Here is a 20,470-nt window from a genome sequence, read left to right on the forward strand (position 1 = left end):
ATTAGGCATGTCAGGCTGCGTAATCGCGGCATGTTGATGAACAGGCTTGATAGCGAACGAATTTCCGGTTCAGCTTATACATCCCATGGTGTTAGTCCACGCAACAACATTAAAAGTAGGTTTTATATTTTCAATTTCAACCAACCTTTCACGGGCCGCACAGAATAGCTCCGCGGTCTGCACCCTGCCCAGGCCTGATCTATGGTATTGAAATATTTGCAGCCATTGTCGTCAGTGTACGAAGTAAGTAGAACCGATAAGTATGTTGGTAGTACTTGTGGCTATTTGCACTTCGATCGTGCTCGTTCGTGCTGACTGCCCGCTCTCTGGTAAGTACTTGTGCAACGGTTTTCAGTAGTTTATTCAGATATTACGTATTCGTAGACTGTGACGAGGTTTTCTGATTTTAGCTTTCAAGTCGCGACCGATAGTCGCCAAGTTAAATGAACTCGGATGTCCACAATAAGGAAAATTGGAATTGCCATTTGGTGATTATAGGTGACTCATTTTGATTTGAATCAGACATAATGAAAAGAGTTCCCAAAACATTTCCATCTCAAAAGTCGCGTCAAAGTATCAGGACCACAGATTGTTTTTCTTTTTCTCGCAATACCCAGGATTCGGAGTAAATATATTGAAATAAGCCCGCGCAGGCACCATTACGATTTCTCGCTATTTCGCAACTCTGTTTTCCATTCCAGATGACGACTGCGCCGCGAAAAATGTCGCCCTCGACCTCACATTTCTGATCGACGGAAGCGGTTCAATTAGTGAAGCCAACTTCGTTCGAGTAAAAGAATGGATATTAACCGCTGTGAATCGATTCGAACCGGTAGAAAGACTCGCCGAGAATAAAATGCAAGTGACAGTGGTTCAGTATTCTGAAAGATCCGAAACGGAGCTTGATTCGCAAGAAGTACTGACATCATCGGATGAAATCAAAGCAAACGTTACCGGTATCAATCAAATGAAATTGGGAACGAAGACTTACAGCGGCCTTAGCTACGTCACAGACCGTCTTAATCTACGCGAAGCAGCGTATAAAGTTTTGATTACTATGACTGATGACAAAGAAAACGACAATCGAAATACCACTGCGGTAGACATCGCTAAAGGGTATTTCGATCTTATGGCAGGCGTCGGAGTTGGAAAAGACATCGACTGGGCTGATTTGCTGAATGATTTGACGAAAGGAGTGGGACCCTTCACGATTGACGATTTTCTCACTCTGGATAACATTACAGGAAACATCACGGCTGCAGTCAAACCAGGTAAGAGCTTGGAGAAGTGTACGAACTGAAAGCGTTCTCGCAGAGTTTATGAATAAATGATTCCTGGCCGCTTTTTTAAATATGACAGGTCACATCTACTTCCTTTTCTTCACGAAAGCGGCTTCATTGTGCAGTACATCAGCCTCCACTCCTCTATTGAAACGGCGAGCGTTAGGGACAGCAAGTGTCCTTACCTCGTTGAACTGACAGTTCCACTAAATTACGAAAACTTTTCGGCGTTTAGTCAAGTGGTGTGAATTGTGGTCGCCAACATCGACTATATCATCAAAAGGATTACTATCCATATGTACAAGGCTTCCCAAACCATGGGTCACGACCGTAATTGGGGTCGCGAAACATTACGCTTTAATATGATATTGCCGCAATAAATAGTAAACCATACCTATACGTAATATATCGTTTTCTAGACCGGCTTCGCCATTGGCAAAGTTGTTACACCGTGTCGGAGATGGCTTGGTCATTCCCAGTGCTAGACCATAAGTATTATTCAAATTACGTTTGCTATACTTTAGGTACTTTATGCTTTTGGCATCACAATAACGGGTTTCTTCTAACATTTTACATTGCAGTAAGTTCCCGTTTATGGTAGCATTAGAATTGCGCCAAAGCCGGGCAAATTATAGTTGCTCTTCATCCGGTAGGATAATTTGCCAAGTTTAGGGCAGTGGTCGCAAACTCAAAACGGACTACATGCGGCTCTTTGACGAGCCTTTGATTGCGGCACTTTATTGATTGCAGGCGCATGCGTTTCACCACTTTGCCAGAGAAGTTTAACCTGAATATAAATTGATACATTCTATCATGTATTACCAGAGGTGGTCAAAGTAGTCAAGAAAGCTACTCAAGTAGAAGTAGAAGCAGCGACGGAAAAATCTACTCAAGTACAAGTAGAAGTACTTTTTCCATAAGCCACTTAAAACTACTTGAAGTAGAAGTAGAATTGATCGGCTTTAAATCTACTCGAGTAAGTAAGTAGTTTTGAAAACAGTCTCAATTCGTTCGCGTGGACTGTCAAAAGCTGCAAATTGAACTATGCGGAAGGTGCAGAGAGCTTGATTCGTATTGATGCATCCCAGGATGTATCAATTCTTGACAGAATAAGCATTCTTTCGCATCATGAGATGCAAATTATAGTATTGATATGAAAATGCGATACCAACCCGTTGTTTACTAGAAGACCCCGTTTTAGAGAACATCATGGCATGGCGCCTTACCCCATATTATAAGGCCCCAAGTTTAGGCGAAGAGCAATACGGATAAGTTGTATCGGATACGGTTTCAACACTTTGCGCGATTAGAATACGTTATTAACAAATATTGTGGATCGTAAAATTTATAAGTAGTGTAGCTTTATTTTCGGAAAATAGAGGCATTACTACACTTTCTTTTATGCTTCAACATGTATGTTCTGCAGGCAAAAAAACTGAAAGTAAATAGAACTCAGAGTATACTACTCGGAAATGAAAGTGAAATACATATACCACTTCTAAAAAGCAGAAAATATATTTCACGTCTTTTGTACATATAGCTTCAAAGGTGATCTGCTAAAAGTGGTGTAACGTTAAAAAAACCCGGATTTTCCAGATTAGCAGGACACATCATCGGCTGATAGATTACGATATGATAGGTAATTGCTAGATTGCGAAACGGTAGTTTCAAAAGTTATGGTGGGCCATATTTACTGTGATGGAATATTTGATATGGGCGACAATGCGGTGTGAGCGGAACCAAGCAATCCGCTAACTAAATTATATTCACTGATACTTTCGTGAAAACATATTTGTCACTCCATAACTACTGTGCGAGAAGCGCAAGAAAATTACTGGGCTTTACTTGACTTGACTTGAATATTAAAGGTTGTTACTCCGTGCAAACAGCCCCGAAATTCCTCAGGCTATCTTTCGCATTAGGGGATTACACTACTTCTACTTGGCAAACTGAAAATAGCGAAAAGTAAGTAAGTAGATCACAAAATATTACAAAGTAGAAGTAGAGAAAATCAGATCTACTTGAGTAAGCAGCAGAAGTAGAGGATAACTACTTGAGTACTTCAAAAAAGTAGAAGTACTTCGTTACTGACCACCTCTGTGTATTACCTATATGCAGGGTTTCCATACCGTCCTTATTTCTAAGATTTGTCCTTGTTTTGAAGGGCCATGTCTTGGAAAACTCAACGGTCCTTACTTCTAAGAAATGTCCTTCTTTTCGACTTGCGTCCTTATTTTGTCATATTTTCAACAACTACAGAACTTTGATCGTTTTCCTGTGGTAGCCTACCTGTGTTGCAATATCTACAATTGTGACATTAACCTGAGGGCCATAGGAAAGACGGTTATTTCCACTAAATGTTCAGTAACGGAAAGCTGGATATTTCGCGCAAACTTTTGTAACGAAGTGGGTAAATGTATTTGAGATTGCCAAGGTGCATGTCCGTTTTGTGTTGATTTTGTTTATGGTGCCAGCGCCATGCGCAGAGTGGTCCGCATTTGAAATGAAATAGATTTCATACAAAGATTTTATAAGGAAGTGAAAATTTTAATATATGAAGAAGGTTCACAGTACAGAACCTACCAAGGTTCGTTTTGGAACGCGAACCTCTAAATTTCCGAAGTCCTATGGTCCCAAGACCGTTTTTTGGCGAAAATTATGGAAAATGATATGCCACGGCTGATATGAGTACAAAGTATGTACAAAAACTGTCCTTATTTTTGGGTCCGTGTGGTTGGCAACCCTGCCTATAAGCATATTGTTTTCGGGTTGTTTCCCTCCTTATGGTTCACGTAACAATTGAAGAATTTATGGAAGATGACACTACACAGGGTTCGAACTTAGCAATTGAATTCTCGAATCGAGTTCACCTAAACGTTTTCACCGTGCATGGTCATTGGTCAATTGTCATCAATCAATGATAAATCATTGTGTTCAACAATGAACTTGATAATAGTAAGTCACGGTAGTGCAGGTCAGGTCACAATCATTTACAGCAGTGGTTCTTAACCTTTTTTCCTCCAGCGCCCCCTTTCAAAAATTATCGTGCTCCAGCGCCCCCCCAAACTTCATAATGTAAGGAATGTAATAAAAACAATGAGTAAGAGGGGGGGCCGTAACAGCACTTCGTCAACCCCCTAAAAACGATTGCCTTGCGCACCCATAGCGTGATAAACCGAACTTCTGAGGGCTTCGCCCCCACGAACCCCCTATCGTGATTTCGATGGTCAGCAAAGTTTGTGTGGCCTGGTCACCCTAGGTAGCAAAATTTGCTGTAATGCATGAATGAATAGGTGGTAATTACATATATAAGTCGCGATAAACTGAGTGAGCTGTTGTATAGGAAGATAAAGGACACGTAATTGATAATTAAACATATTCGGGCGTGCCCGCAGGTACAATTATTCGTTACCAATGCCGTAACAGTAGTTCGTCAGTCCCCTCCCCCACCCCCAACAAAAAACGTTGGTCCTGGGTCTCTGCGCACAGAAAATATACGTTGCGCACAACAAATCCGAAGCTATTACCTTTTTTAGTCGATACGCACTGTTGTCCAGGGGTCAGCGGAGTGAGTTGTTGAGTGTGCGCAGATTCATCAAAACTTGAAGCGAACATTGTGAGGTTTCTTGGAAATTGTAGGGCCCGTTACTAATAATTAAACATATTCGGGCGGGCGAACCCGTTGGTATGACTTCGTTGCATGATGTTATTTCGTGACCCCCTGTATGCAATATCAAAAAATATAGAATCGCTCAACGGGGATATCGCCCAACAGGAATAGCCCTGTCGCCCAAACGTACTAAACTAAAAGACGCACACGATTTCAGATCGGTATTTCTTCACTGGCATATAATTTTTCCCTGCCAGATGGAGTTCGTCTTCTGGGGTTCAGATTGCCAAGACAAAAACATTCGGTGTCAGTCATTTAGGCGCCCATGGACAATTAAACCTATATGTATTTTGAAGGCTATATGTAACGAAGTTTTCGGTGATAATTTGCTCTGAATACTCATTAAGGATATTTCCTATCACCACATCATCTACTGCGAAGCCATTTTTCTCCAGCGCCCCCCTCAGCCCAGCGCCCCCCATATCGCCCCCTGAGCGTTTCCGCCCCCTTCAACATCGCCAGCGCCCCCTGGGGGGCGCTGGGGGCAAGGTTAAGAACCACTGATTTACAGGCTAACACCGGTGAATAAGGCTCTTTCATTTGTATTGTAAGGCTAGAAATCACTGCAGAATTTGTCGTTGAGCGATAATTGCAAGAAAATAAAGTATGAACGGGAAAATAGAACGGAATGAGAGGAAGAGTATGCATTCTGTGAAAATGGAGGTAATTCACAATACTTTATCTGTGAAGATTCGCTCAACAATTACAAAGCTAGTAACTTGAAACGTCATTAAGCAAGCAAACGCCAAAACTTTGCCACGAGTTATCCAACGAAGACAGATTTACAAAGTAATAAGATTACCGATCTGAAATCTTCCTTAAATGCTCAGCAGCAGTTGAACTGCTACGTACTGCTTTGACGTCATATCAGCCTGATTTTAAACACCTTGCTTCCCAGTTGAATCGAGACGCACCGCATCACCCCACAATAAGAAACTTCATTGGATAGCCTACATTTCATTGTGACGTAAAAAATTCACAGTTTAAAATTTTTGTGTTGTGGCTCTTTTAAAACTCGGATTTTCTTATGCGGCTCCCGCATGAAGCAGGTCTGCATACCCCGCTATACAATATATAACGTGCCTATATAACAGAGATGAGCATGGATTAGGATTAGGTTTTGAAAAAACAGGATTTGTGAAATTTTGTCGGATTTGGATTGGATTTGGATTAGACATTTTTTTCAGAACGGATTAGGATTTGGATTGGATTGACCTATTTTCTGGGAGATTGAAATGTCGTGTGGCGAATGGCGACAAACTTTATTCAGATCAGTTATTAATGTACTTAAGGTCACTAAGTTTTCTTGAATCAAGTGAATCGTTTGTTGTGAAAGAAAATTTTCGAATCCCTCCATTGCATAAATTAGTATTTTTTCTGTATTTCCAGTTGGAATCGGATTAGGATTGGACATGGACTTGAATATGTAAAAGTTATCGATTAGGATTTGGATTTGGATTTGAAGGTTCGGATTTGGATTGGATTAGGACATAGAAATTTCAAATCCGCTCATCTCTGCTATATAGTATATAATAGTATAGTATGGCGCTTCCCAACCGGTGGGTCGCGAAGCTATTTCAGGTGGGTCGCGAAGAAGTTCTTAATGCATCAGTCACAATTTTCTAATCAATTTTCCAAATATTCCGAACACTTTATCTTCACAATATTGAACGAGTGAATGCACAATGCACATTCTCTTCCTTAAAATCAATTTTCTTTTGCGTCCATAAGCGCCACAAGCAACGTGTACGTGATCACAATAATTCGTGAGTTAGATTTTAGTCACAGTCATTTTGATTCGAGCGTGAAATTGGACAGTACGTTATTGTGCAGGCGTGAGAATTGAAATTCAATCTTTTCTCCAAAGGCTTTGCGAAGTTGATCGGTACAAGCAGCAATCCAGCCTCATTTGTCGTCATAATCAGCAAACAATTGCCGCGACCCACGACGTAAGCTACTCAAAACCCCTTAGTGTTCGACGTAAAAGACGAATTACTGATTGGATACGCGCTTTTTTGTCTGTTATTGCTTGTGGTATTTATGGTTTTCTCGACTACAATGGTCATTTACACCAGACCGATATTCTTCATTATGACTCCGGATCAACCAACTTGTATGGCAGGGGCAGTTCACCTCCGGACTTTTTCAAGACGAGACAAGATCCGCTTACGCAGATCGAATAGCCAGGTGCCTGGATATGCCTTTCTCGTCTGTAATCATCTGGTACATGCAGAATCGTAACTGACGCACGTAATTGGTGCATCCGCATCGAGCTCGAAGGAGCCAAAATCATCTCATGAATCAACATAAATTATGGATTATTTATTTTGAGAATTAAAGCACTTTTTCAAGTTTTCTGCGCGCTTTGTGCGATTTAACATCGCTGGATGGGTTGGTTTTAATAGGGGTACCCCTCACCTAATGATAAAATACGCATAATTTACTGAAATAGGCCTTTCGGTGTCGGTCATTACCGCGTCACAGCATACCAAGACATTGGTATTGACGTTTTGGCCAACATGCGATTCCGCGAAGTGTGCTGCCAAAACATCAACAGTGAGAAAACCTTTGCCGAAAAGGACCATTGACTACAGGTGCCTAATTACTGCCGTGACAATCTGACTCCACAGGACAAATGCCATCCATACTGAAAAAACATTCGCCCCGCGATGAAATATCAATTGGGAATCGTGTGCGTCACACGGAATAGTTTCCATTTTTTTCATTTTGGTCTGGTACTTTCGGGCAATTTCAATACCCTTTGACTATGCAACACATGCGAGGTCACGCAATAAAAACATGTAACAAAGTAATTACGACAATATGTTATTTCAATAATTAACCATGTGCCCGAAATTTTCAGATATAGACTACTACCTCTCAGCTCCACTAGTTAAATTGATTACGTGAGCTGAAAGACGGCAAATTTATAGTGGTCTTTGCCATTTTAGGGATGGTGTGAACCTCTGAAAGGTTCAGGTTCGCGTGAACGCGAACCTATTTGAAAGGTTCTGTGTGGACCCGAACGTGAACCTCATGACGTCATATTGCTAATTCCAACCCTACAGTTCAGTGAAGTGATAAGCCTATAACAATGTACACGATACCTAACGACGACTCGGGTCACATAATGTCACAGTGCTGAAATACGTATTGACGTTTTGGACGCGCCAAATGTATCAACTAAGCCAAGGCAATCAAATGATATATAATATTCCCATAAAATCAATATCTTCCGTCGCTTTGCTAACAATTTCGACGCGAACTTGCAAGAGAGTATAAAGCTTACGCTTTAAGAGTTTAGGCCAGGCCGGACAATTTATTCGGCGTGTGAGTATTGCTACGTTGATATTGAGCAGATTGTAAATGGGTTTCTATTCTTGTCTCCGATATTACGCCATTAACAAGTTATACAGCAGTTGCTAACACCCAATCGCACGGATCTAGTTTTACGAAACAGTAAACATATGAAATCCAGATCGACCCCATACGTCAGCTAGATTTTTTTCAACATCAGACGACGATATCAATTTCATTGATTGGTTGAATAAGCATCATTCGCTGACTACACACATGCAATGTATTTCGGTCCTGATGTTGTGTGATTGCGAGTAAAGCTGACAGCAGAGTCCATAAACATTCACAAACGGAAAGCTGGAAATTTCAAGCAAATTTTGTAACGAAGCAAGTAACATTTTTGAGATTGTCAAGGTGCATGCTCGCTTATAGTGTTGTGTTTTTTTGCTGCCAGCGCCATGCACAGAGTGGCCCGCAGTTGCAACAAAATATGTTATAATGAAGTGTAAAATTGAAATATATGAAGAAGGTTCGCAGTGCAGAACCTACCAAGGTTCGTTTGTGAACGTGTACCTCTAAATTTAGGAGGTTCACGCACTGAACGCGAACGTGAACCTCACGTTCACACCATCCTTACTTACCAATATCATTGACCGAATGCGATCATGATTTCGGGTAAATGTTCATAATAGGCGCGTCCAAATAGCTATAACGCACTGACAACATGAAAACTGGCGCCCACGAGCAGTGGTTATAACAGTCGCGAAAGAGGGTCTGGTGGGTGGCGAAATGAAATTTGGATGAAGAGTGGGTCGCGAAATGAAATTTCGACGAAGAATGGGTCACGAACTGAAAAAGGCTGGGACATACTGGCATATCCACCAATAATAATAATAATCGTTGGGTTATAATTTTCATCTGAACAAGTTACACACAATGTACAATGCAATAAGACACAATGCGATGTAACGAATAGATGGAGGATATCGAACAACACCTATTGCGATCATTTTCAGACTGACATCCACCTCGGCCTAGAGTGCCCGATGTAACAGATCTTTTCGATGTTGATCTTGTAAGACCCTTCTAGTTCTCTCCATTCCTTGTGAGTGTTTTCTTTCGTCGGATCTTTTTCTGGGCTTTTTGATCGCTGTAAGAACGACAACGACGGAGGAAGAGGAGCGGAGTTGAACCTCCGACAGGAACCGAGCCGCTGATCGTTATCATAACGTTATCTCCCCCGCCACCAGTCAGAAGCATCAAAGCAAACATGTCAGTTTCGCGCCCTTTCGACGAGCTGGGGCCTTCGTGACCTTTGTGTCATGCTCTTAAAGACGATTTATGTCAGCAAGCGTATTTCACTCGGTGAATATATGCTGTATTTTGGTTAGGAGTGCTGGATGGTTCTTATAAAGACCTGATCATCCAAGCACTGGTAGACGTTCGTGTACAAAATCGAACAACTTATTTCGCCGAAAATGGTTTTAGTGCACTATAATCGAAATCAAAACGACGGAAAAGAGTTGTCTTTTTAATGAGACACTTGATGGGGTAAAACAGTAGCTTATTTGTGGCGCACCTCAACAAAATATTGTTCAAGTATCTTCAACTTCTTTTTCTATAACAACTTTTGGTTGGTTTGCGGGGATGGTTTTTTTGAAACAAATGTGCGGATGGTGGTCAAAAACGTTGAAAAGCACTGCTGCAAAGTATTTCAACTTCTAAATCCAGGCACCCGAGAATATCGTAATATGAGCAATTTTTCCTGCATACAATAATTGTGTTTCTGACAGTATGCGTTGGCGTGGACGCCAAGTGCTCCATTGCGACAGATTCGACCGTTTCTTTGGACCTCAGCGTTTGTGTATATGGAGGTGGCGACTTTAGCACTGTATCTTCCTTACTTTCGGATTCGGTAAGTCATCTTACAATGATTAAATGCTGTAACAGCTCATCTTTACTCTCATTATAGTAATCTTTGTGTAATAGGGTGGTCCTTACAAACCAATTTAAAAAAGTTGTTGGTCTGACCCCGCCAAAATGTTTCTTTTGGCCAGAAAACACCCTGTGTGAAATTTTATTGATATTCATTAATGTTTAGAGGTGGCTCAATGGATCCGAAATTCTACCCATTTGCAGTATAAAGCGCTTATAGTCCTTTCTATAACTGCTCTCTGACCATCGTTTAAGCCTGGATTTCGTCGCGTGGGTATTAGCTGCTCAGTGGCCGGGATGTCATGATGACCAATAGCAATTGCCGTTGCCAAGTAAGGTCAGCTTCATTGTGTTAGGGAGCTTTTTCGCGTTGGTCAGCAAAAACTCCAAATGCAAGTTGCTGTTGCTCCTTGTCGTTTATGATATGGCCAGAAACCTCCTCAACTAAGGCAATGGAACGTTAAGCCTGGTAGCTGGTGACGGCCAATGGGCTGATAAAAGTATTCGCGGCAATGAAACTAGGTTGCTCCTTCCTCTAAACATCCTGATTTTCAAGAAAAACATCTGAAAGACGCGATTTTCTTGAAAATAATTGGTGATTTCTTCGTCGTAAAGTTAAATAAAGTCTTCTACCGAATGTTTTTCAAGTTAATAATTATACGATTTAATAGTTCCTTAAATAGTTATTAGTAGAATCATATCCGAAGAAATTAAATATTACTTAAAGTCACAATTTCCAGTCATTGTGCACGGGGATGGCAAACTAATCCCAGATGTCACTGGAATGGAGACTGGTGACGAACTGCCTATGCCAGTGACTAGTACTGGCCAATCACAGCTACTACTCAGTTCCAAAGTTACCATCTAGCTAGGATATGAAAAGCACAAGCTAGCTTTTCTATTCTGAAAAACGGGGATTTAAAGAAAAAGATCCAGGGGATATGATTTATCTTCATCTGCTCCTGATGCTCTCTTGTTCAAGTGCTTAAAAGGAATATGACGACATATTGACCACACTACATTTGATGACTCATCGACTGATCAGTACACATCCGATTCTGTGGCTGACATGACAAATGAGATGGCGAAGGTGTTGGAGACAGCTGTGAAGTCACCCAGACGAGAGATCATTACAGAGAACAACTGGAGCTGACCTTTATTTGCCTAATCGCTGTCCCTTTTCGAGGCATCCACTTTGGAACTCACAGAGCCATGCACCAAGACCTGTGGATGACAAAAGTGATCTAAACTTACAAAGGTCCGGGTGTTTCGTTCACCGTTTAAATAATTATCGAACTAGCATCGAGGTTCGCGGGAACTCTGCATATTCTGTTTCGCATCCATGTTGAAGCATGGGCAACAGCCAGCATTAGTGGCTTGAAGGTTTTAAGATGCTGAAGAAGCTTCAGAAGTATCATGCAAATATTGTCGACATAACTAGAGCTACAGCGAGGAAGATGGTAGGGCAACTATGGATTCCGTATGCGGGCGTTGGCGTGGCTTTTTGGTGACGATCTGGACAAGGGCATCAAGGATAAGATATAGTTGTTGCTATAAAAGAGACGGGAGTGGAAGAATAACTATTACCGTGTGTAATTATTAACTTCAAACACATTCCAGAGACGATTTAAATCGACAAAGAATACAACACTTATTTTAAGAAAACTTGCGTCTTTCCGATGGTTTTCTTGAATATCCGGGAGCTCAGCAGAAGGGAAAGTCTAGTTTTATTGCTGCAAAATCTTCACAATCACATTGTTTTTCTCCAATGACCACACAGAACGTCCCACGCAATGATTGAGGATGTTTATGCCCATCTCACAAAAAAAATGAGGAGCAATCGCAGTTTGCAATTGGGGTTGTTGCTGAATTCCGCAAAAATGTGCCCCAACACCCTCAAGCAGAGGTTACTTGCCAAAATAAAACAGAGGTGGTCAAAGTAGTCAAGAAAGCTTCTCAAGTAGAAGTAGAAGTAGCGACGAAATCAATCTACTCCAGTACGAGTAGAAGTACTTCTTCCATAAGCAACCTAAAACTACTTGAATTAGAAGTAGAATTGACTGACTTCAAAAGTACTCAAGTAAGTAAGTAGTTGTGAAAACGATCCTAATTCGTTCACATGGATTGTAAAAATAGGTGCAAATTGAGCTATGCGAAAGGTGACGAGCTTCATTCATATTGATGCATACCAGCAGGTATCCAATTTTCGATAGCATAAGCATTCGGCTGAAAATGATAGTATTGATATGGAAATGCGATACTTATCCTCTGTTTTCTCGAACAGCACGTTTTAGAAAATAGCATGGTAAGGCGCCATCCCTCATATTATAAGGTCCGTAGTTTAGTCGAAGAGCAATCGGAGAAGTTGTATAGGATACGGTGTCAACACTTTGCGCGTTTAGTAAACGTTAATAGAAAATATGAAGGACCGTAAAAATTTCATATTGTGTAGCCTTGTTCCCGGAAATTAAAAGCATTACTACACCTGCTTTTATACATCAACATGTATTTTATCCAGACAAAAGAATTAATTATAACTCAAAGTAAATGATACTGGGAATTGAAAATAAAACAAATACTACTTCTAAAAGAGGAACACATTTTCCATGTCTTTAGACCAGAAAGTTTCAAAGGTGGTATACTAAAACAGCACTAAAACTAACAAAAAAAGTCATAGTCCACTTTTCCAGGTTAGGACGCGCCATGGACATGCTAGATTACGATATGACAAGTAAATGCTAGATTGCGAAACATCAGTTTCAAAGTTATGATGAGCCATATACACCGTGATGAATTATGTCATATGGGCGAAGGACGACGATGTGGTGTGAACGCAGGGATATCTTGATATCTAGTTCTAGATATCCCAGTGTGAACGGAACCACGTCAAACCGCTACCTAAATTATATTCATCGATGCTGTCGTGAAATCATACGTATCCACTGCGCGCGACGCGCGACGAAAATTCTATGCTTTACTCAACTTTTATGGAAATTAAATGTTGATGCTCCGTGAAAACAGCCCCGAGATTTCTCAGGCTATCTTCCTTACTGGAAGATTGAACTACTTGTACTTGACAAACTGAAAATAGCGAAAAGTAAGTAGATCACAACATTTTACGAAGTAGAAGTAAAAGTAGCGAAAGTCAGATCTACTTGAGTACGTACCAGAAGTAGAGGGGAAGTACTTAAGTACTTCGTTACTGACCACCTCTGAAATAAAATGATATTGGTCATCATAGCACCCCTGTCAATGATCAGCTAATACCCAGACGAGGTAGTCCGGGCGTTCAAGCGTTGACCCAACACCAACAGCAGCTATGAAGTGACCTTATGTGTTATATACCAAATATGGGTAGAATTTGGGATTCATTGAGCCACCTCTAAACATCAATGAATGTTAGTAAAATTACACAGTGTATTTTTAACCAAAATGAACATTTTGGCAGGGTCATATCAACAACTTTCCAAAATTCGTTTTTAAGGAACCACCCTATCGTGTAAGTAAAATCAAATTTGAGACTTAAGTGACAGGGCTGAAACCAAGTCACAAGTCAATCTCACTTTTTTAGGCTTGTCTCGAGGCCAGTCGAGTCATTTTCAATTCACCACCGAGTCAAGGCCAAGTCGGGGAGCATAGGGTTGAGTTCGAGTCATATAGTGTTGTGACTCAAAGTCCGAGTCAGAGTAATTGTGTTTACTGCTCTGTCTCGAGTTGAAGTCATGTTCACCCCATATTTTACAACTCTGCCTGGGTAATATCGAGAGCCTCGTATTCATAATATTATATTATTTTCTTTATTCCTAGCAGTTCTGGCCCTATTTTAAAGTACCAGTCGCGATAGACAAAATACCGATAATGTGTGAGCGTGACTATTATTTGACTTGGCTGTCCGAGTCTCGAGTCATGCACAATTACTCGAGTATACAAGATAAGTCAATACACAAAGCGACCAAAATCGAGTCGAATACTTTTTCGTATTTTAAGAAAATGACTCGAGTCAAGTCGAATCCCGTGACTCGAGGTCTAGTCGAGTCGAGTCATGATTCCAGTCATCCCAACCCTGTCGAGTCGTTCCAACGCCGGTGACATCACGCAGAAATAGACGATATTGCTACATTTGGTCTTGTTTTGGCTAGTTGGATTGTCAAGCTGCCAGGACCGAGGGCGAAAATTCAACTCCTCATACATGTCCAGACGAAATTAGACAAAAACACCAACTTGACAAAGCTGACTTCTTTAATAATTTATGGGGCTCCAGTCACGGTAGGAAAGGAAAGGGTTTGATTGGTTTGCTCAAAAGAGATCCCAGAACCCCAGACTTCTCATATCAATGTATTTTGCGTGAGAAGTGGAGAGCTTAAAGTGGCAATGGCCTCAATGACGAAAACAGTTGCCGTAATTTGATACTGGCTAACACATTTCAACAGAGAGTTAGTTGTAAAAGGATTGGAAGGTTACATATATACCTACTTGTCAATGCATGCAACGCACGCTCCATGGAGTTACTGCCTGTACTAAGCATATTTTAAGAGAAAAATCGTCGTGATTTACTTACTTACGTTTTAGAATGCATAAACAAGTGTTTAACGTCCGTAGTCCACTGGTAAATGCATCGAATTTAATAGTAGCCTACGATTAGGCTCAATATTCTGTAGCCCGGTTAAAATGCGGGCCGTTACTCATGGGAAGTTGAGAACCCCTGCTGTAGACTGTAGTGTAGAGCAGTGGTCTCAAACACGCGACCCACATAGGCATTTCGAATTTTTGAGTATTCGACAATATCCAACTGGCAAATATCTTATTTATGATTTGAGAACTTAAAATTCACTCTAAAACTGCTCCAAAACCTGAAGCTACTCATCAAACCTCGACGCCATATCACTTTCAACAGTTACCATACGTTGGAAGATCAGCTATTCTCGAACATGATAATTAAACGTGACCCGTTGATGATTCGTGACTGAGAATTGTGGTCTAGACTTGGGAGCGACCTTTCGTATAATTACTCGAATTCGGATTGACTGGTTGATAAAATAAAAATGACCGCGGATTTGAGTCGGATTAAACGTGAAAATCAGAAAAGGACTTGTGACGAGAAACGCCGTGACTTGGTACAATCACGGACGCAGCATACTATGAAAATGCCATGGGGAATAGCAGTATATGAAAATGTCGTAGATTGCGTTGCGTAGCGTTGTGCTCTAAGCAGGTCGGTGTGACAACCATTGGCATATTGTTACCCTTTGATGTATAGCTATAGTCATTTTGGGTCTCTTTATTATGATATTATCGCCAATTAAAGGTGAGTAGGGGTACGCTTCACAGATGTGCCGATGGAACATTTGTATTATAGTGGCACAATAATTATATTTAAGTTGTTATTGATTTGTTTCAATATTCGAACACTGATTCAATTTGACTTTGGCAATGATAGGATCGATAGCCTACTAACAAGGTGTATGCCCGAAACCCAGATTAGGGCTGCACTGCTCAAATGCTCAGATATCAGATCAAACTTTATTGCATACTAAAAATATTCTACTCATGGCCACGTCAAATGACAGCCTGCAAAATTATAACGCGACATCTTTTACGATGTCATGATTCATTTATCTTTTCCCACGGTGTCTATAACTCATTATTTCGACAAGTTATGCAAAGCACAGCAGCAATTTGATTCAAATATTCAAAAAGATGGATTTTTCGTGGCAAGCGTGAATATTACAATCGTAAATAACATTTTCACGATGTGTATGGAAGGTCTGTGAAATAACGCCAGCTGGCAATCGGGGCTGTGGAGTCGGTAAATTTTACCGGAGGTGATCATAGTATTCACCGTCGCTACTCAAGTAGAAGTAGAAGTATCGCCGGAATTTCGACTCAAGTAGAAGTAGAAGTGGTGGTTCACAAGTAAGTAAGTAGGTATTCTACGCTTATTTTTGCCTATAAAACTGAAAACTGTCAAGTAGAAGTAGAAGTAATTTAAAATCATAACTACTTAATAAGTAGTGTGAGTAGGTAAAATCTACTTCAAGTACTTCAAAAAGTAAAAGTAGTTCGTTTCTGACCACCTCTGAATTTGACCACCGACTCCAACTCCGAGGGCATTGGTTCGAATCCCGATCAGGACTAACTTCCAAGTGTCGGAGGTTATACGGGCTCCTCATCGCCGACCTCACTGCAGTTGCAGTAACTTGAAAAGCCCAGAAATCACAGTGAGCCGAGCTACAAGTCGGCAGCAAAGGACCCGATGAATCGCGAGCGAGTGCCTGAGAGGGAGGAAAGAATGTCAAAGAAAAGAAGAAATGCATTGATCTGTTCAAATAATGCCATGTCGTAGAGCACAAAGCCTGAAACAGTCCACTGTCGTATACAATAATAATAATAATAATGATATTAATATTTGTGGAAATAGATTTTCGGCACTAGCTCATATCAAATCAAAGGAGTGGATTTTCAAGACAGTTCCAGAATTCACTTGGGAATAATAGAAGTCTACCCAATTTCTACATTAATAACATGGTTTTATTTTCAAGAAACGTATTTTGTTGCTGTTCATCACTAAGCCTACAGTTAATATTTGCACAAGACAGATGACGATTGCACGATAATTGAGCTAAATTTGAACTGAAACTTCGTGGGGGTCTGCGGGATCCGTGGCGGTCCGAAAGGGGTCCGCGAAGACAAAAAGGTTGAGAACCACTGCTCTACACACATCACGAGTATTTAGGATGTTGCCAGAAGCTGTAAAAAAATGCAACAGCTGCAAAAACCTGCACTACTGATTAGTTATGTATCCCTTCAATGTAGCACCGAAGCTATTGTCACCAAAGAACCATTCACCTGCTATTTTGCATTCAGACATATCAAGCTTCCATCACGCCCACAGGAAAAGGGAACAGCATCATTACGAATCAACTTCGCAATGGGACATTGCAATTTGACGGACTGGATCCATTCACAACTTACACGATTACTGTCGCTGATCCAACTGTTAGAAAATACATATTACATGTGCCAAGTGCTATCAGCTGTCCCACCAAAGGTAGGTTCGCGTATACATTAAATTGGAATGATTTGACATGATGATGCTATCTCAACCGTGCCACAATCCCAATTCTTATCGGAATTTCACTAGTTATCATTATACGAAATTGGTCAATGCTCAATGAAGACGGAACACAAATAATTGCTATTGACTAACTAGACACAGGCTGATGTGATCGATTTTACTTTCATTCGATTCGCTGATTTTGCAGCGTGTACCGTCAATGACGTGTAGACTGTAGTAGAAAAAAAGAAAATTCACGAAATACCATGTCACTCTCATTGCTCAGTGCACATTGTCATTTTTATTTATATCTGCACCCTATTATTTGCATAAATTCCTGTATTTTTTTAGAGCAATGAGAAAGTTGCGCATTCCTACTTTGGAATTGATTAAATTATTTTATAACTGTTGCATAGGGGGATGTCCGATCTATTTGGTTTAAACAAGTCGTGCCAGCCATAGGCGCCGACTTTCATTTTTTTACGAGGTGGCGAATTCTTGTGACGTCATAATTGTTCTATATCGATGACTTCATCGTCGCATGAAAACGCACTTTGCTGCATGCCGCTGGTGTACGTGCAGAGTTGAACCATTCGCGTGACGTTTTGATATCGGCCCTGCACTCATTAATATCAAACCATGCAGTCGAGTTATTAAATGGAATCTTAAAACGGTACGATCATTTGAAGTGTAACTGCGGCCTGCGCTACCAGTCCGTCCGACGGAATCTGCAGTTGCATCAACGTTATTCACGCGCAATGCCCCGTGTGAGTAACGAAATACACTACTCACGGGCCTTGCAAGTAACACACGACAACGCTCGAATACTTCTATCTGACAATAATGATGATTACAAACGCGAAATCGCGCAGCCAATCAGTAATTGTCTCTTGCGGTTTCTTGCTTCGTGTTGACCAACTCGCATCGCGGCAATTGTTTGATGATTAAAACATTGGTGCATTTCCCAATTTAAGTTCGCGAAGCATTTTGGGAGTACATCGGTCAATTCGTAAATTCAATCTGCGTGTCGACGGCCGCCAACGCATACTAATTGAATTACGTGTTGACGGCCGCACAAATTTCCTTCTACGGCCGCGGGTTGGCCACCCCTGGGCTAGAATTAATTCCACTTCCGGCCGCATGCCGCGATCTTACCAATAGAAATCCACTGTCTATTTGATGTCTAATAGTTTAATATTCGATAATGTTGTTCTGGATACGAGTACATCCAGCAATCAAGTTTATCGGAATGTAGAAGGTTCCCTGTTCAAACGAATCGAATAAACTCAGAATTTGTGCCACCCATAATCTTGTGATGCGTCACGTTAATAATGAAAAGAACACTGAAAAATGACCTTGTGTGACAATTTAGGAATAAAAAATGTATCAAGTAGATAACAAGAAATATGGATGATGGCAAGTGAGAAAGCGTGTATTCTAATCAGTATCGCCACGAATCTGTTTGAGTGTGACACCGTATTGAGTAGCTTTCATGGCGACAATTGTTTTCTCATTATATCGGTGTTTAAGCTGTATTGCTGCATTTCCCGATTAATGCCACAGGCAAAGCCTTGTTATAGAAACGAATCTGCGCAGAAATGGATTCCAATTTGCAGGCACACACCAACACATCCTCCAATTTCGCGCTCCGATTGTCTATCACGAAGCTAGCTAGTTCATGAATGGTTTTGTAAACGAATATGGGCGCATATGGAATGGGCGCAGAAAAGCAGAACGTATATTTGTGCGCCTGGTCGGGAGAGGAGATCTAGGGTGGTGCTTCTCAGCGCCAGCCAGTCGACAAATTAGGGGAATTTTGATTTTTTTTCAAATTTACCAATATAGCATCAATTCAATTCGGGTCAGGTACATGTGTAAATGGCGATCATATGATCTCTTCGTATCGACGATTTTAGGCGTATGATAAGCTTGCCAAAGAGTCCGGGAGTGCTTTCAATTAGCGAGTCCCTGATCTCTGGTGAATATACGCGCGCGTATATTACGCAGTATCGGCTACAGTTTTCGCAAATCAAAATGTCCAAACTTGATGGCACCGATTTCAAACCTTTGTCGTATTCCAGAGCTCGAGACATGATACACATCTTCTGATCGTTACGTTCAAGTATTAGCGGGAATCAATTTTGCACGTTAAAGTCTGTTTGCTGCGATTCGATGTTATTCAGTTTCGCGATGTCGCTTTTTAATCAATATGACATAAAACAATCACTAATTAGCGTGAACTCGACCGCATCGAGACGCGATAGTCAGGCCATAGGCCAGCAATGATCTCTTTCACTCCAGGCCTATTGCAGATGCTATTGTGTGAGCCAGCGATGAAATCGTGCACACCAGGCCGAAGCCGCCAATGCAGATGCGATTGCGCAGTCAAGCGATGATACAGTGTGAACTGGGCCTATTGCAGATGCGATTGTTGAAGCCTGCGGAACCAGGCTTGATCTAGACGCGATAAATCAGGCTATCGACGTTTGCCACGCGCACGGGAATGAATTACCTAATTTCTCGACCATCTCAGCGGAAGATAATCACAGATTCTTCTCGCTAATTGACAACACGTTTCTCGCAAACCCGCCGCGCGGAACACTGATTACACAATTATTGAATTGCAACTGAATATTAGATTTCGAATGATAATTTCGAAATGGCGGGGTTTCGCGTTTCAAATAGGGAAGTTCGACCCCCGAAATCCCCGTGGCTACGCACCTGGCACATGCGCGTATCGAAATCGAAGACGTCTCTAACGAGGTCGCATCGATTCGCCTGATTACTAGTATAGTCACAAATCACTTGGACGTTTGAGCATTTTGTACGAGGTGGCCGCAACCTCGTAAATATGGTCACGAGGTGGCTGGGCCACCTCGTAACCTCGTAAGTCGGCTCCTATGGTTACAGCACCTTTCTGAATTTACATTGAGGCGTGACATTTGCTGATCTTAATTCAGTGTTTGCATAATGTTCTATGAAAACTGTGGGAAGTGTAGAATTTCTGGAACGCTTTACTTTTTATTTCAGGTAGAATTGAGCTGGAAGCAAGCTGCGTAAATTCGACTGATGATTTTCTTTCCGTTAGCTACTCCGGAAAACCAAGCAGACAAGCTGAATACATCGAAGTATGAAATTGGCTGTTTCCATCAACTACTTCGGATCGCCCGAAACTGCTTGATATTCGAGGACCCATTTTTGTTAGATATTCATAAATTACCTCACAGCAGTGTT

At 41.2% G+C, this 20,470-nt stretch overlaps 2 protein-coding genes across 2 annotated transcripts in view; both read left to right on the forward strand.

The window, feature by feature from the left end:
• Positions 1-217: 217 nt before the first annotated feature.
• On the forward strand, positions 218-20,370 carry LOC145454174 (matrilin-1-like). The gene is made up of 5 exons (XM_080332192.1): positions 218-329; positions 702-1,271; positions 10,041-10,162; positions 17,047-17,230; positions 20,267-20,370. The coding sequence occupies exons 1-5, from the start codon at positions 263-265 to the stop codon at positions 20,368-20,370; spliced, it is 1,047 nt and encodes a 348-aa protein (XP_080188318.1). The 5' UTR covers positions 218-262.
• The window catches only part of LOC145453171 (uncharacterized), a 31,100-nt gene continuing 27,623 nt past the window's right edge, over positions 16,994-20,470 (forward strand). The window contains exons 1-2 of the mRNA XM_080331150.1: positions 16,994-17,230; positions 20,267-20,364. The gene's annotated coding sequence lies outside the window, so the exon portion shown is untranslated. The remainder of the gene's footprint in view (positions 17,231-20,266; positions 20,365-20,470) is intronic.

This window comes from Botryllus schlosseri, chromosome 13 (genome assembly GCF_051294905.1).
Source record: "Botryllus schlosseri isolate E-star chromosome 13, Bs_hap1, whole genome shotgun sequence".
Classification (NCBI taxonomy): Eukaryota; Metazoa; Chordata; class Ascidiacea; order Stolidobranchia; family Styelidae; genus Botryllus; species Botryllus schlosseri.